General features: G+C 47.7%; 2 protein-coding genes across 3 annotated transcripts in view; both read right to left on the bottom strand.

The window, feature by feature from the left end:
- Positions 1 to 652, bottom strand: part of ITGAE (integrin subunit alpha E) — a 60,192-nt gene extending 59,540 nt beyond the window's left edge. The window contains exon 1 of the mRNA XM_037133047.2: positions 391 to 652. Coding sequence (XP_036988942.2) covers positions 391 to 586 — 196 coding nt within the window. The 5' untranslated portion in view covers positions 587 to 652. The remainder of the gene's footprint in view (positions 1 to 390) is intronic.
- A 10,934-nt stretch (positions 653 to 11,586) lies between these two features.
- NCBP3 (nuclear cap binding subunit 3) overlaps positions 11,587 to 16,025 on the bottom strand; it is a 30,309-nt gene continuing 25,870 nt past the window's right edge. Inside the window, exons 12-14 of one of the 2 annotated variants that reach the window (XM_053672597.1) lie at positions 13,936 to 14,091; positions 12,869 to 13,031; positions 11,587 to 12,408 (exon numbers count right to left, since the gene is read on the bottom strand). In XM_053672597.1, the coding sequence (XP_053528572.1) occupies positions 12,300 to 12,408; positions 12,869 to 13,031; positions 13,936 to 14,091 (428 nt within the window). In that variant the 3' untranslated portion in view covers positions 11,587 to 12,299. Of the gene's footprint in view, positions 13,032 to 13,935; positions 14,092 to 16,025 lie in introns of both variants that reach the window. The other variant, XM_037133036.2, reaches the window with a different exon arrangement.

Below are 16,025 nucleotides of genomic sequence, written 5' to 3'. Positions count from 1 at the left end.
ACCCCTGGTCTCTGGAAGAGTGCCCTGTTGGGGGCAGGGACACACCGTCAGCCTCTGCTCTGCAAATGAACCCGGCACAGACCGAGGGCCGGCCCAGAGTGGGTGCCGTGGGGAGAAGGGCTGGCAGGCTGGCTGGAGAAGGAGCAGGGTGGCGGCTCTGGAGTCTGAAGCCTCAGGCTGCCAGCACGGTCAACAGCACTCAGAGGTCCTTCTGAGACAGCCTGGGGACCTCCCCTCCAAGGAAGAGCATCTCCCTGGAGACATTCCCACACTTTCTCTGACCTCTGGTTCTGACTGAGCCCATTTGACAGATGACAGACAGACAGACAGACAGACAGGGCTGTGCGAATGGCACAGCTGCTCTTCCAGGCAGGCCTGAGGCTGACTTACTGGTCACGCAGAGCAGAGTGTGGAGGAGCCACATCCTAGCCGAGGCAGAGGCAGCAGAGTGGGGCTTGACCCACCCAGCTTCCCCTCCACAACTGTGGCGGCCAGGAGGCGGGGACAGAGGCACAAACACAGGCAGGCGGCCCTTTGAAGCACGTGCAGATGTGGCTCCCACTGTACACGGCTGGCTGTTGGGCATCCTGGGCAGCGGTGGGCTGAGTCCTGGGAGCTTGCGGACACCCGTCAGCCCCACCTACCATGCGCTCTTTCGTGGAATGGTGCGCTGAGGCGCGGCCTGGAAACAGCTCTTGACGTCCTTGGCCGGCCTCAGCACTAATCCAATTGTTGTTTATCATCCACTCGAGTCCCACCCAGCACACCCCCCCAGACACCTCAGCCCTGCACCCGGCCCTGGGGCCTTGGTGACAGTTGGCTCAGCGGTGATCACGGTCCTCCTCCCACAGGAAGCGCCTCCGCAGCTGGAAACCTGGGCTCCTGCACCTGGCCCTGCCCTCGAGACCCTGAGCCGTGTGAGGCACCTCTCTCTGTTCAGCTTGGGCCGCGCTCTTTAAAACCTGGTGGCGGTGTTGTGATGCCAGAACTCGTACAGAGCTCTGACCACCAGCAGGACAGAGGGAAGTAAAATTCCCTCCGCCGCTCAGCACACTCCAACCCAGCCCAGCGTCCCAGAGGGCACGCCACAGCCTGCTGTCCCATTTCAGTGCTGCTTCAGGAGGTGCCAGATTTCCCGTGTGACTGAGCCTATCACTGGAGGAGGTTTCTCTCACCCCCGTGTCCCACAGAACTTGGCGATGTTCTCTGTCGCTTGGTCCCACACGGCAGCCACCAGCCACAGGCGGCAACTGAGCCCTTGACATGTCACCAATGCAACTGAGGAAGTGAAAGTTAAATTGTATTTAATTTTAATTAATTTACATTTAAAAAGGCAGGGGACTCTGTGTCTCTCTCACAGGAGTGTGCACACCTCCTGGGAGACACTCTGAAGTGTTAACATAAGTGTTAAGACACAGGAGACCACGGCGTTGACTTAAGGACTAGATGAAAATCAACTTTATTTTGTTTCTCACATGAAAAGCTTGCTTGGCCAAAGTTCTGTAAAGACCGATGACACTTTTTGCATTGGCTGCTTTGGTCTGACAAAACACCCATCAGACAGTTTCCTGACGTTACAGGGCTGTTTGCGGACACAGGTTACAGTTCGCCATTCCCACACTACACTCCACCTAACAGAGCAGCTCACTGACAAGGCAAAGATCCACGCCCGCGGGTCTGCCTCCGAGATCACAATGAAGCCCGTTCCCAGCTGGTTCACCGCTGTCACAGACAGGAGGCTGGCCCGTCTCCCTCGACTCCAGCGCTCCCTGCCGCTCCCCGACCCCACACCTGTTCCCAGTGCCGGGGGTACTTGGCAGAGCCACCAGGGGTTCCCTTCCCCACCACTGTCCCAGAGGGGCAAGAGACTAGCCCTAAGCCACTGAGTAGATCAGCAGTAGGGACAGGCTAGAACCCAGACTGTCGCTTGCGATTTCTGAGAAGCAGGACTTCACGTTTGGAGTGTGAACTTCAGGATACCCCAGGAGACCAGGCAAAGCTGATGGCTGGATGCTGGACCAGGCACAGGGCCACCTTCTGCATCTTTGGTGACGTCCAGAATGAGGACTCACCCTGCACCCATCTAAGACGTATTTATGACCCCTGCTGACACTGGCATGGCAGATGCCTGATCGTGAGCACACACAGGGGCTCTTCAACCGACCTGACAGTAATTGCTGTCCCCACAAACCCAAACTTAAGGTCCCAAGGGCTACGTACAAAGCTGGGCATTCAGCAAGTACATATGTATCCAAAAGGAATGTGAAAATGACTTCTTAACTAAATCTTATTTTAAACAACTGTTAAGGGGCTAACTCAAGGGACAGTTTATAGCAGGAGTATCAAACTCATTTTCACCAGGGGTCACATCAGCCCCGAGGTTGCCTTCAAAGGGCCAAAACAGTTTTAGGACTGTATAAATGTAACTACTCCTTAACTGTTAAGGACTTGAAATTACATTCAGCCCTTTGAAGGCAACCGAGAGGCTGATGTGGCCCCCGGTGAAAATGAGTTTGACACCCTTGGCCATGGCATAAATGGACTGAGCTCTTCAAAAACATTACTATCCCAAAAGACAAAGAAGGGCTAAAGAACTGTTACAGATTAAAGAAGAATAAATGTAGGGTATGATACGGAATTGGATCCTAGACAAAAAGATAAATAAAAATTGCTTTGAAAAACATTATTGGATCAGCAAAACATAGTATCATTCCTGGGAATGACATCCCCAGAAAGTCTCTGGTTATGGCCAGAAAGATGAGGTGAGTGGTACAGTGTGGAAGTGACACAAAGTGCATCAACTCTGGCTGGGATTATTTTCATCAAAAAAGGGGGAACCCACATATTTGGGACAGCTGTCAAAATTAAAACCTGAACTACAGATTAGATACTACTGTACTGATCAGATAAAGCGAGGATAGCACTACTGTACTGACCAGATAAAACTATACATTTCCTGAATTTGATCATTATACTGTGGCCATTATGAGAAAATGCCCTTGTTCTTAGGAAATGCTCACTAAAATATTTAGGGCGTAAGGAACACAGCATACGTAATTCTCAAACAGTTCATGGTTCAGAGAGGGAGGGAAAGAATGAGTGATAAAATGTGGCAAAAAGTTCTCTATTCTACCCTTGAAACTGTTCTGTAATTTCAAAACAGAAGTGCTAAGTTACGGGATGGAGGGGGTGTGCTCAGCACGCAGTGAGAACACTGCTTGCCGCCTGGCTCACCCGTGCATGGAGCTTCCCACTGCCCCGCCTGACAGCCTCCACTTGTCTTCTGGGTCCTAAGAGGGAATTGGGAAGAGTAAGGATGCTACTGAGAGTAGAGACTAGAGAGGGGGCTGCAGGGGAGGGGAGCAGAGGGAGGAGCACTCTGGAGGGAGCACCGGGCTCACTGCCAAGGGCCTTCCTGGCAAGCCCTCGCCTTGACCTCAGAGCCACCCCCCTGGGTGATCCTGGTTTCACAAATGAGGACGCTGGCTCGGAGAGAGGGGTTAAGTAATTTTTGCCCAGAGCTAGCAGGTGGCAGCCTTGGGACTCAGACAGGTCCATTTCTTCCAGGACCAGGCCCCTGAACCACTCCAAACCTAGTGCCTTCAGACCCACAGGTCTAAATCCCTCCCAGTGGATGAGCTATTGAAAAGCAAGGACCTCATTCCACAGACATATACTGGGATCCTTGCATCACTGGGTGCCATGTACTAAACTGTGACCCCCCCAACCCCCAAATGAGTATGTTGAAGCCACATGCCCCAATTTGACAATATTGGGGATGGGCCTTTAGGAGATAGATATCTAAGGTCATAAAGGTAGGGCCCTAATCCAACAGGCTCACAAGAGGAAGAAGAGGGAAGGCCATGTGAGGACCCAGTGAGAAGACAGCCATCTGCAAGCCAGGAAGAGGCCATACCAGAACCCAACCAGGATGACAAGCTAATCTGGGCTTTCCAGCCTCCAGACTGAGACAATAAATTTGCTGTTGAAGCCACCTGGTCTACGGTATTTTGCTATGGCAGCTCAGGCTAACAAGTATAGTATTCTGGGCTACCTCCTAAAAACTTTCCCAAATAAAACAGTGAATGGTGCCTGTGCTGGGGAAGGAGGCTTAGTGGGAAGGGAGCAAGGGAAGGACCCTCCTGTCCTTTCCTGGTGGGGAGGCTGGGAGAGGGACGGGGTATACCTGAGTCATGGAACCAGGGATCCAAGGGCTTAGGCCTCTTGCTCGCCCGCTCCCGTCCTACCCAGCTTGCAGTCCTGGTGCTCCTCGGGAAAGCACAGCACAGAGCCCAGAACACGCATTAACGTGAGAGGAAACCTGAGATCACCCCAGGGGCCCTTCACCTGAAAGACGGGGAAACTGATGTCCGGAGAAGGGACTTGCTGTCTTTCCCACCTGTATGCACAGGAGCGAGCTCCCTGAGCTCTGGCCCCAGCCCCCCTGGGTCTGACCCTGCCCGGGAGGCACTCTCCCAGAGCTAAAAGTGCTGCACCCTGCTCACAGGCCCTCTGAGAACCCTTCCGACCAACAAGAAGAGATGCATCACAGGTTGAACATGACGACCCCAGGAAGGGACAGAAAGGTCATGTCTTCTTTCCTGCCGACGGCGTGGGCCTTTGGCCCTCACTAACATGCACTGGTCCAGGGTGAGGGTGACTGTCTGAGGGAACACACATCTGAGCTACTGAGAAACCTGGTCACCCAGAGAAGAACTCTAGAACGGCTGGAACAAAACCGAGTGAGAGCCCTGACGGGGGGGCTTGGTTGGTGGGGTGTCATCCCGCACAGTGAAGGGCACGGGTTCGGCACCCTGTCAGGGCATGTGTGAGGCAAGACATCGCGAGTTCTCTTTTACATGGGTGTTCTCTCCCTCTCTTTCTCTGTCTCTAAAAGTAAGTAAATAAAATCTTAAAAAAAAAAAAAGAACCCCAGAGTAGGCTAGACTTTGGTAGGTTAAATACTACCCATACTCTAGAGTTCTATTCCTACCACAGCAAAATCCCACTTCAATGTCTCACAATAACCTGAAACAGGCCTGGAGCTGGCATTTCCCTAATTGCTCCTAGGAACATCCAAGTTCTGTGAAATTTTCATAAGCTTCATTTTTTAAAAATGCTACAAGTATTTTTCCTTCTAAGGTTTTATTTTATAAACGTGCAAGGAAAATTCTAGGTCTCCGGTGGTTGCCATGCACAGCAACAATCTGCCTTGAGGCAAGTGTGCTCACTATGCTCAAGATCATAACAAACATCCTGCCCTTTTAAAGAAAAAAATGGTTTAACTTCTTATATACCTCCTGTTCTACAAAGTTTAGGACTATACACTTATTTGTGCAACAATTAATCCATGAGTCACGACTGCTGGTAATGCAGCCCTGATCACCTGCAGGCAGGCCGCTGCAGGCAAGAGCTGCGCCTGGGAAGCGCTGCCTTTCTCTTGGCCCACTTTGGACAGCCCTCGCCTTCCTCACCCACAGGACCCGAGGTGGAGGAGCGGCCCAGCCACTGTCCACCGCCCTTCCTGCTTTCTGAGCAGATGCATGCCTTCTCACCTACATGATTGTCTAGCAAATTCTTTATAGTGCTCAGTAAGCTTCAGCTAGGATATGACCAGATCACCAAAATCTGAATTTTATCGAGGTCTAATCATTGAGATTTTTTTTCTTAGACAAGCAGAGTGCATGCACTTCTGAACAATCTTCCCACTTTTTGAATCTGGTGGTCTGGCTGCTAGTAGACGGACCTGCAGACAAAGGTGCCAGAGCTGGGCCGGGCTGCCACCGTTCATTCCCTTAGCCAACGCTCTGGCAGCACCACTTACCCTGGATGGGTGTGGTGGGAGGGCACAGACATGAGGGCATGAAGACACCTGCTCCTTAGCAGCTCACAGGCTAGCAGGGAAAATAAAACAGAAAAATAAAGTGCTGTGTACAGAAGGTAGAAAAAGGACTAGCCCGGAAGAGGACGGAGGGCGCAGAGAATGGAGCTGCCCCTGCAGCTGGGGGCTTATACACCCATCACTCTTCTAGGGGGGATTTGTCAGGTGCCAGGCACAGTACTAGGCCCAGCGAAACCCAGGAAGGAGCCAGTTGTGGTCCCTGCTTTCACGGAGCTTACAGTCAAGCAAAAAGACAAAGTAGGAACAGGGAATTACAATCCGGTGTAAAGGTGTGCTGGTTTGGGAGTACAGAGATTTGGTACCATATACACACTTCACTTCAAACACCATGGCATGTGTCTGGAAAAAAAAGACGAGGAAAATGACTTTAAGTGATCGGGCCCACTCCACCTGTCCCTCCACTCGCTGAGCAGACGGACGGGGCCAAGGCCGGCTCCTGCCTCTGCTGCTCCTCTGGCCTGTCTCGGAGCCCAAGCGCCTCCTCTCACCCGCGTAGCACTCTGACACCAAAACAAAAGTATTGCTTTTTTAAAAGAATTTTTAAATTTATTTATTTTTAGAGAGAAAGGAAGGAAGGGAGAAAGGGAGAGAAATATCAATGCATGGTTGCCTCTCCCACATGCCCTACTGGGGACCTGGCCTGCAACCAGGCATGGGCCCTGACTGGGAATCGAACTGGCAACCCTTTGGCTCATAGGCCGGTGCTCAATCCAGCAGGCTACACCAGACCAGTGCAAAGTACTTCTTACACAACACGGCCCTCACAACTGCACACCAACCACTTCACCTGGTGCTCAACCAAAGAAACTGTTCCCACATGTGCAGGAAGGCGCTGTACTCACGATGTTGGTCTCAACACGGCACCTGCCTCCGGGTGTCCAAGAGGAATTTTGATCACGTCCAGTTTTTACCTTGAGCATGACTTTATAACCTATCCCTGTAGTGAGCTGAGACTCCTACGTGCAGTTCCGTGGGGCACAGACAGGGACCTACAACCTGGCTATGGATGTTGAAGACATCCTCGTAGAGGGGCGTCTGAGTTCCTGAGGATGAGGGAAAGGAGAAGGCTAGGCAGGAGGGCGACAGGGCGGGGGGATGGATGTGGTGAACAGGACAGAAACACTGCCAGAGACTAGATCTTCACCAGCCTTGAGAGCTATCAAAGGAATTTGAGATTTATTCCAAGGGCAGTGGTGAAGCTTTTTTTTAAAAATTTTTAAACTGTTTCTTGATTTTAGAAAGAGGAAAAGGGAGAGGACAGAGAAATATTGATATAAAAGAGAAACGTTGATCGGTTGCCTCTCATATGTGCCCTAACCGGGGATCAGACCCACAACCTTTTGGTGTACGAGCCGACACTCTAACAGAACCACACCAGCAAGGGCAGACAATGGTGAAGCTCTGGAATGGTCTTAAGCTAAGAGATACAGGAATAATTTGCTTAAGAAAGTTCATCCCAAAGCACATGAAAAGACATCCAACATCATTAGTCATTAGGGAAATGCCAATCAAAATCATACACAACAGCCCTGGCTGGCGTAGCTCAGTGGATTGAGCGTGGGCCTGCAAACCAAAGGATCACAGTTCAATTCCCAGTCAGGGCACATGCCGGGGTTGCAGGCCAGTTCCCAGCAGGGGACACATGAGAGGCAACCATGCATTCATATTTCTCTCTCTTTCTCCTTCCCTTCCCCGCTAAAGATAAATAAATATTTTAAAAAACACATTACATCAGAAATAAATTGGAACCCCTGTACACTGCTGGGGGAAATGAAAGATGATGCGACCACTTGGGAGAACAATCTGGCTCTTCAAAAAGTTAAAGAGAGAGTCCCAGGACTTCCGCCAAGATGGAGGCATAGGTGGATGTACCGTGCCTTCTCACACAACCAAGTTTAGAGACAACTAAATATTAGCAACAGAAAACACAGCCAGAACACGGAAAATTGAACTTTTCGGAAGTCTGTTAACAACAAATTCTTCAGCCTGACCTGTAAGGGGCGAAACCAGCGGCTGGTGAGGGGTTGCACAGGAGGACTCGGTCAGACGGACTCAGGCGCGCGGACGCGCGGAATCCAGGCGCAGGGTTGCACCTAGTGAGCGACCGAGCGAGCCACCAGGCGAGCGACCGCGAAGGAGACAGCGGGGAAGCGGTGCTGCGTGTTGACTGTGGCCGCCCATTTGTGCGCCAGCGGACAGGCGAGGGAGTGGGCGTCCCCGTGGCAAGCGGCAGTAGAGGGCGCCGCCATTTCCCCGCTCTGACCACGCCCCCACATACAGCGTCACAACCCAGCGACCTGGGAGTCCAAGGCACCACTTCTCACACTTAAAGGGCCAGAACAGACCAAAAATGTCGCAAGTTCTCAAAGTCCCAGAGCCCATAGATCTAAGCGATGAAGAAATAGCAAAACTCTCAGACGCACAGTTTAAAACACTGGTCATCAGGATCCTCACAGAACTGGTTGATTATAGCCACAAATTAGACAAATATATGAAGGCGAAACTAATTGAAATGAATGGAATTGCACAGGACACCAATAGCAATGAAAAGGAAACTGGGACTCAAATCAATGGAGTGGACCAGAAGAAAGCAAATAATGGCCAAACAGAAAAGAGTCAGGAAGCAAGAATTCAAAGAAATGAGGAGAGTCTCAGGAACCTCCAGGACATCTTTAAACGCTCCAACATCCGAATTATAGGGGTACCAGAAGGGGGAAAGGCACAGCCACCAGTGGAAAACTTATTTGAACAAATAATAAAGGAGAATTTCCCCAATCTGGCAAAGGAAATAGACTTCCAGGAAATCCAGGAAGCTCAGAGAGTCCCAAAGAAGTTGGACCCAAGAAGGAACACACCAAGGCACATCATAATTACATTAGCCAAAATTAAAATGAAGGAGAGAATCCTAGAAGCAGCAAGAGCTAAGGGGACACTCACCTACAAAGGAGTCCCCGTCAGACTGTCAGCTGATTTCTCAAAAGAGACCTTGCAGGCAAGAAGGGGCTGGAAAGAGGTATTCCAAGTCATGAAATCCAGACCTACAACCAAGATTGCTCTATCCAGCAAAACTTTCATTTAGAATGGAAGGACAGATAAGGTGCTTCTCAGATAAGATCAAATTCAAGGAGTTCATCATCACCAAACCTTTATTATATGAAATGTTAAATGACTTATCTAAGAAAAAGAAGTTAAAGAAACATGAACAGTGAAAGGACAACAAACTCACAGTTATTAACAACCACACCTAAAACGAAAGCAAACTAAAAGGACAGCTAGATCAGGAGTGGAAACATAGAAATGAAGATCTCAAGGAGGGTTAGCAACAGGGGAGTGGGAGGAGGAGATGGGGGGAGAAGGTACAGAAAATAAGTAGCATAGACAGTAGATAGAAAATAGATGGGGGGGCAAGAATAGCATGGGAAATATAGAATCTAAAGGACTTGAGACACATGGTCATAAACTAAAGGGGGGGTAATGGTGGGGATGGGGGGGTAGGGTGGAGGGGAATGAAGATGAAGGGGGGAATAGAACAACTGTAACAGCATAATCAATAAAAAAAGAAAAAAAATTTAAAAAAGAAAAAAAAAGTTAAAAAGAGAGTTACAACGTGACCCAGCAATTCCACTCCTGGGTAAATAACCCAAGAGTAATGAAAACACATGTCCATGCAAAAACTTATACATAAATGTTCACAGAAGCACTATTTGTAACAGTCAAAAAGCAGAAACAACTCATTACCAGGTAAATGGATAAACAAAATGTGGCACAGCCACACAACGGGAGATTACTCAGCAAGGAAAGAAATGAAGTAGTGATACATGCTACAACACCAAGAGCCTTGAAATCATGTTCAGTGAAACAAGCCAGACATAAGTGGCCACAAAGTATATGACACCATTTATATGAAGTGTGCAGGACAGGCAAATCCAGACACAGAAATAGTGGTTGCGGGGAGGGGGGGGGAGGGTGAGAAATGACTAAAGTGGGTGTAAGGTTTCTTTTTAGTGATGACAATGTTCTAAAGCTGATGGGGTGATGGTTGCTCTTTAAATGGGTGAACTGTATGTTATATATTGTATCTCAAGGAACTGCTACCAATAAGAGTTTGTCCTGGCTACGGTGTGCAGAACAGGAAGGGAGAGATGAGGCAGAGACTAGTGAAGAGGCCGCCACAAGGATGGAGCCAGACAAGACAGTGGCTGAACTAAGGAGAGGGATTCACAGGACAAGGAGGCCAGGTGAGGAGAGGTGACATCCTGCGGAGAGCTCCACAAGTTCCCGTGGGTAGCTGACACCTCTCCCGAGGGGAAGAATGGGAAGTAGAAGTGAGGTATCTCATTATCATCAAGCAGCAAAAACACATTTAAACCCTGGTGCGTGCAGACACTAAGAGGAGTACGGAGACTGCGTGGCCCCGCTGCGCATACGTGGAGAGTGCCCAGTGTAAAACACCGAGCTGCCTGCCCGGGGACTGTCCCGGCTGCCCAGCCACACTCCCAAACCCCAAAGAAGGCCTGGGCGTGCTGGGCACGCCTGAGATCCTGCAAAATGTAAGTGCCTAAGTACAGACCGGAGAACAAGAGAGGTGAAGGCCAGTAACTTTCAGAAATCAACTTAAAGTTCTTAAAGACACCTTTCTGGGCTCTGTGTGTTTATGAAAATTGCCAGACTAGTACAATGGGCATTTTTCTTGGTTAGATCAAAGACCCACTTTTGACTACACCACTGTCCTTCCAGAGTCTTCCCTGGCCTCCAGCAGGAGATTACTGAGAACTACAAGGCCATGGGACTGATGGGCCCCAGCTACTACTGAGGAACCCAAAGGAGAGCCCAAGAGGAGGCATTTTCTGAACCCTGCAGATACCTTGTCAGTTGGGACCCTGACCACAAAGACTTGTGTCCTACCCAGAGACAGGAATGGGATGGGGTTAAGCCCCTGTCCACAGCCTCGTGTACGACTTCAGTTGTCTCCTCGACCCTTCCCCCACCTGCAACAGAAACCAGCGCTGGCCAGCTCACTGTAGCTATAGCTGTAGCAAAGAGGCAAACACCACTAAACCCACCAACACAGCCAGAAGCTCTTGTACCAGCCCACTGATTTGCTAGCTGGAGAAACCAGGCCCAGGCCCATGCAGCAGAGCCAGAGACCGGCATGCAGATCTCTGATTCTCAGGGCCTTAGAATTCTCACTCGTCACAACTTGGCTCTCAGTGGCGTGCTGCAAAGGGCAAGAGGAGCTGAGAAGCCACAGAAACCTTCAGTCTCAACTAGCAGAGGAACCCAAATCATCTTTTTCCTAGAATCTTATTAGGAAGCTGAAACATATCACGGTTATATGCTCTAATTTTTCTAAAAGAAGGGAAAAAAGCAGGTTAACCAACAAAACAGGGACAACAGAGTTTTTGCAGCTTTCAAGTCTCACAGCCCTTTACTTTATTAACATCGGCGTTCTGCGTTTAATCAACTACCCACGTGACCATTAGTTTAACTCAGCCCAAGGTAAAGATGTCCAGAATCCAGGGCTGCACTGGGGACTGAAACACTCCAGGCAGGTGACAAGTTATGACACCACCAAAGGGACAAAGGCTTTTCTATCTCTAACTCCTAAGTTCTGGTGAACTGAAGTGAAACACTATTTTTAAATCTGCAGAGGAATGCAAATATTAAGTACTTCAAAATAAAAATCAGATAGGAAAACAAAATAATCTATTGCTTTTTTGTGGTTAAAATGATCTGAAAGGAGTTTAAAAATAAATGAACTAAAATTTCTGTAACTATTTCTTATTTACCAATTTGAAGATGTCTTCAGGTGCCAGAACTTGGAGACAGAAAGAGTAACAAAGCATTACTTCTAATGTGAAGATAAACAGAGCCCCATCTCGGATGGATGAGTCGTTTCCTACAGTGGCCAAAAAGTAAGCTGAACTCTATGTACAACAGACTATACAATTAGGATCATTTAAAAATAATGAGACTCCTCTCTTTGCCTTCTTCCAAAGTATATAATATATATTTAACAGCACATTAGACACCACTTGAGCTTCCCTTCTAGCCAACAGGAAGTATTTTCACATATAAAAATTAAAAATTTTAACTTTTAAACCATTAATATTTTTAAACATAATACAAACTTAAAAAATTGTTCAACATTACCCCATGACCCCACCCCTAGCACAAAAAAAAAAAAAACCTCTACCCCAAATCCAGAAGTCAGTTTTTTGTTCCTAAAAATCCCACAGCACTGAACTTGATCTTCACTTCAAGCTGATCACTAGCAAGAGGTCCCTAACAGAAATCCCGAGGGAGGAACGGAAGCACGATCAAGGCTGTGTTTCTTTTCTACCTGGGCAGCACTGGTGCACCTCTGAGGTCAGGTTCATGAGATTCGGCCCCCACACTAGGGTCCTGGAAGGGTGAACTGGCAGCTTCCCTCATCTTCCCCCTTGAAGGCTGTCCAATAAGCACCTGGGAATTGACTTTTCTTGGGAAAAGGGTGCTGGTAACAGCTGTCGGGGCCAAGGCAATAGTGAGAAGTTCAGTTCTCTGCTCTTTGGATGAACTGTGTAAAACGTTTCTTTTAAAAGACACAATGTTAAAAATATTAAGAAAAACATCTACAAAACTCTGGAGGGCTGCCTTCCTCTCAAAGGGTAAAGCTTGTGGGGTGGTAGGAAAAAATTGAGGGCCCAGAACTATAACTCTGCAGCAAAAGACAGAGCCCTTCAGAACAGGTCACATTCTTAAGAGGTCCTGCTAAAGTAGCAAGAGCTGAGGGTGACTGCAGGAGCAAAAGCAGGAGGGGCACCGACTCCTGCAGGGGAGGTTCCTACTGTGCGCCCCACCCTGCACAAGAATGTCAAGCTTTAGGGCAGCTGCCATCAGCCTCAAGGGCATCAGGATTCTGCCTCTGAACCAGAGCTGCTTTCCCGACTAACTTCAATCTGGAGAGATGGTAAATTATCTAACCGACTCTTCTTTTGGCGAGATTGTTCTTTCTCCTTAATCAGAGCCCCCCACGCCCTCTGCAGCTCGGAGTCATCTTCCTCAGTGCCAGGAGCCCTATGATCCACTTTCTTCACGTTCTTGTCTTTGGTCTTGGATGCAGATCCCAAGCGAGTCCATAAACTACCTGTTTGAATGAGAAGGCATTTCAGTTCTGGCAGTCGGTGCTACAGGCAGGGTAGTACTGAGGATGCAGAGGTACTGTCAACACCTGATGAGCAGAAAACCCTGGGTCGGGGGAGGCCTGAGGCACCTGCAACCACATGTAGCCTTGGGCAGGTGATCTCATTTCCTGGCTGCAATCCCCTGCCTGCAAACAGAGGGATCTGGACCCAAGGGGAGATCCTCACAGCTAGGGAACATGCACCCCCCAACACTAGACACTTTGGAATCACCGGGGAGTCTGTTTATGCTACACCTGTCCCTGCCTGGTGAGACTCACCAGCCTTCGTACAGCTGCATTCTGCTGGGAGGGGCCATCCCCACATCATTCCCGGATATAACATTCTATGAACAGAGGGGCCTACAACACTGTAAACTTTTAGAGATTCTGCCCACCCCCCATTAATTTAAAAAATACTTTGTTAATATCTAATAATAGAGAAATATGTATTTAGAATTTCACAGTATAGCCACACTATAAGGCAACTGAGTTTTATTTATAAAGAGTTTTTTTAAAAAGACAAGTTTAACAATGTAGAAAATGACAACGATAAAATGCTATATGCAAAAGTAGGACACGTATATAGACAAAGACTAAGAGCAGCATACATGAAACTAAAAACTATCTGTGCTAAACAGAAAGCACCAGGGTGAGTCTCTTTCTATTTTTTAAATTTTCCATACTGTTACCATTATTACTGTTGTCATCATTGTTGTACTTATTATTACAATGATTATAACGGAAAAAACATAATTTATTTTTAGCATTTGCTATTTACTGCCTTCTGCTAACAAAGTATTTCCGTGCTTTGCCCATTGTACCTGCTCTTACCCAGTTCCCATCCCCGTCGGTTTTAAGTGTTACCAACCTGATTTCTTCTCCCGAGTATCAGAATAGAGGCCTTTAGTGTCTTGCCTGGGAACACCTAGCCTGCTGTGTACATCAGAAAAGGGCTCTCTCCGAACGATGGGGTTACAAGCTTTTTCTGGAGAATGTGGTCTTTTTCCTAACCGCTGGCGTATATCTAGAAAAAGGAAAAAAAAAAACTATTGTTACCAGGTGTGTGTGCTTTGCTATCTGTACTGTCAACCTAAGGTCACTATAGAACTTGGTCCAGATCTCCCCTAGTAAGGACAAAGGATGTGACACATTCAAGCTTCTGAAAGCCTTCTCTCTCTGCAATCAGTCTGGATTCCTTAGGAAAATTCAGACATAGGGGCTCTCAATGGGGAAAAAAAATCTTCAGCTGACTGCTCCAGAAAGAAATTTCTGAGACAGAATCAACTGTCTTATTTTTTTAAGTAGAACCAAGCAGACCACATAATTTACAAACATTTCAGCTAACAAGCAATACTGCAAATCACTTGGTGGTAGAAGCCACAGCCTTTGAACGTTACAAGAAGTTCTCAATGAACTTATTATACTTAACAACAAATGTGATGTGCGTGGTGAAAAACAAAGGATCAAGAGAAGATGCCCCAAATTCAATCTATTTTTCCTCTGATCACCCCAGCCCCCAACAATTCACCTGTTCTGAGTTCCCTCTAACAGCAACAACAAAATGATGTTTATCTATTAGCCAAGACATTTTCCTGGAGCTTGTACCTGTTTTGCTTACGCTCTCAGAGCCGCATCTCCAGCATTCCAGTCCCTCAGGCCTGGGCCCCCTGGCTTCCCTGCTTTTTCTCTCTCACATCTCAGTGCTAAGCCTTCTTCCTTCACAAGGTTTGACATTCTCATCCATTCTCGTCTCTGCAGTCCCTGACCTAGTTCAGGCCCTTGTTACTGAACTCTATACCCCACCCCACTGTGCTCCCAAGTTATCTTTCTAAAATAGATATAGGATCAGGTTACTTCCTCAAAAAACTACATTTGCCAACTGAGATCCTATTCCCTCCCCAGGCCCTCACTCTAAAGCCATTTTCACTAAGACATCTTCCACAGTTCTGCCCATAGACCCAGCTTCCCTTTGCCCCCCAACACGCGGCTTACAGAACAATCAGAGCATTTCCTCCACTCTGCTTTGGGTGGAATGATCTGAATGTGTGTACTTGTGTGTTTCTCCATCAGAGTTCTACGATGACTTTGCATTCTCTCCAAAGACTTTGAACATCCCCACCACCTAGCCCAGGGCCTGGCACACAGCAGGCATAGCCAAGTACCTGTTAGATGGGCATCAGTTCAAATTCTTAACTATTTCTACAACAGCAATTTAATTTCTATTACTTTTTAAAAATATATTTTATTGATTGTCATTAGAGTTGGGCCAATGTTTCTCCCTTTGCCCCCTCCATCCAGTTTCCCCCTTCCCTCCAGCAATCCTCCCTCAGTTCATGTCCATGGGTCACACACCTAAGTTCTTTGGCTTCTCCATTTCCTACACTATTCTTAACCTCTCCCTGTCTACTGTGTACTAGCAATTTATGCTTAATCCCTGCACCTTTCCCCCCATTCTCCCCCCTTCTCCCTCCTGGCTGATAACCCTCCAAATGAAATTCGTATCTATGATTCTATTTCTGTTCTGGTTGTTTGCTTAGTTTTTGTTTCTTTTTTTTAGGTTCAGTTGTGAATTTGTTGTAATTTTACTATTCATAGTTTTTTATCTTCTTTTTCTTAGGTAAGTCCCTTTAACATTTTATATAAGGGCTTGGTGATGATGAACTCCTTTAACTCTACCTTACCTGGGAAGCACTTTATTTGCCCTTCCACTCTAAATGAAAGCTTTGCTGGTTAGAGTAATCTTGGATGTAGGTCCCTGCTTTTCATCACTTTGAATACTTCTTGCCAATCCCTTCTAGCCTGCAGTTTCTTTTGAGAAATAAGCTATCAGTCTTATGGGAACTTCTTTGTAGGTAACACTATGCTTTCCTCTTGCTGCTTTTAAGATTCTTTATCTTTAACCTTTGGCATTTTAATTATGATGGGTCTTGGTGTGGTCCTCTTTGGATCCCATTTGTT

This window comes from Artibeus jamaicensis, unplaced genomic scaffold (assembly GCF_021234435.1).
Source record: "Artibeus jamaicensis isolate MK-2021 breed Jamaican fruit bat unplaced genomic scaffold, CSHL_Jam_final contig_777, whole genome shotgun sequence".
NCBI classification, from domain to species: Eukaryota; Metazoa; Chordata; class Mammalia; order Chiroptera; family Phyllostomidae; genus Artibeus; species Artibeus jamaicensis.
The sequence above is the reverse complement of the archived record's forward strand: the minus strand, read 5'-3'. Positions and strand labels throughout refer to the sequence as shown.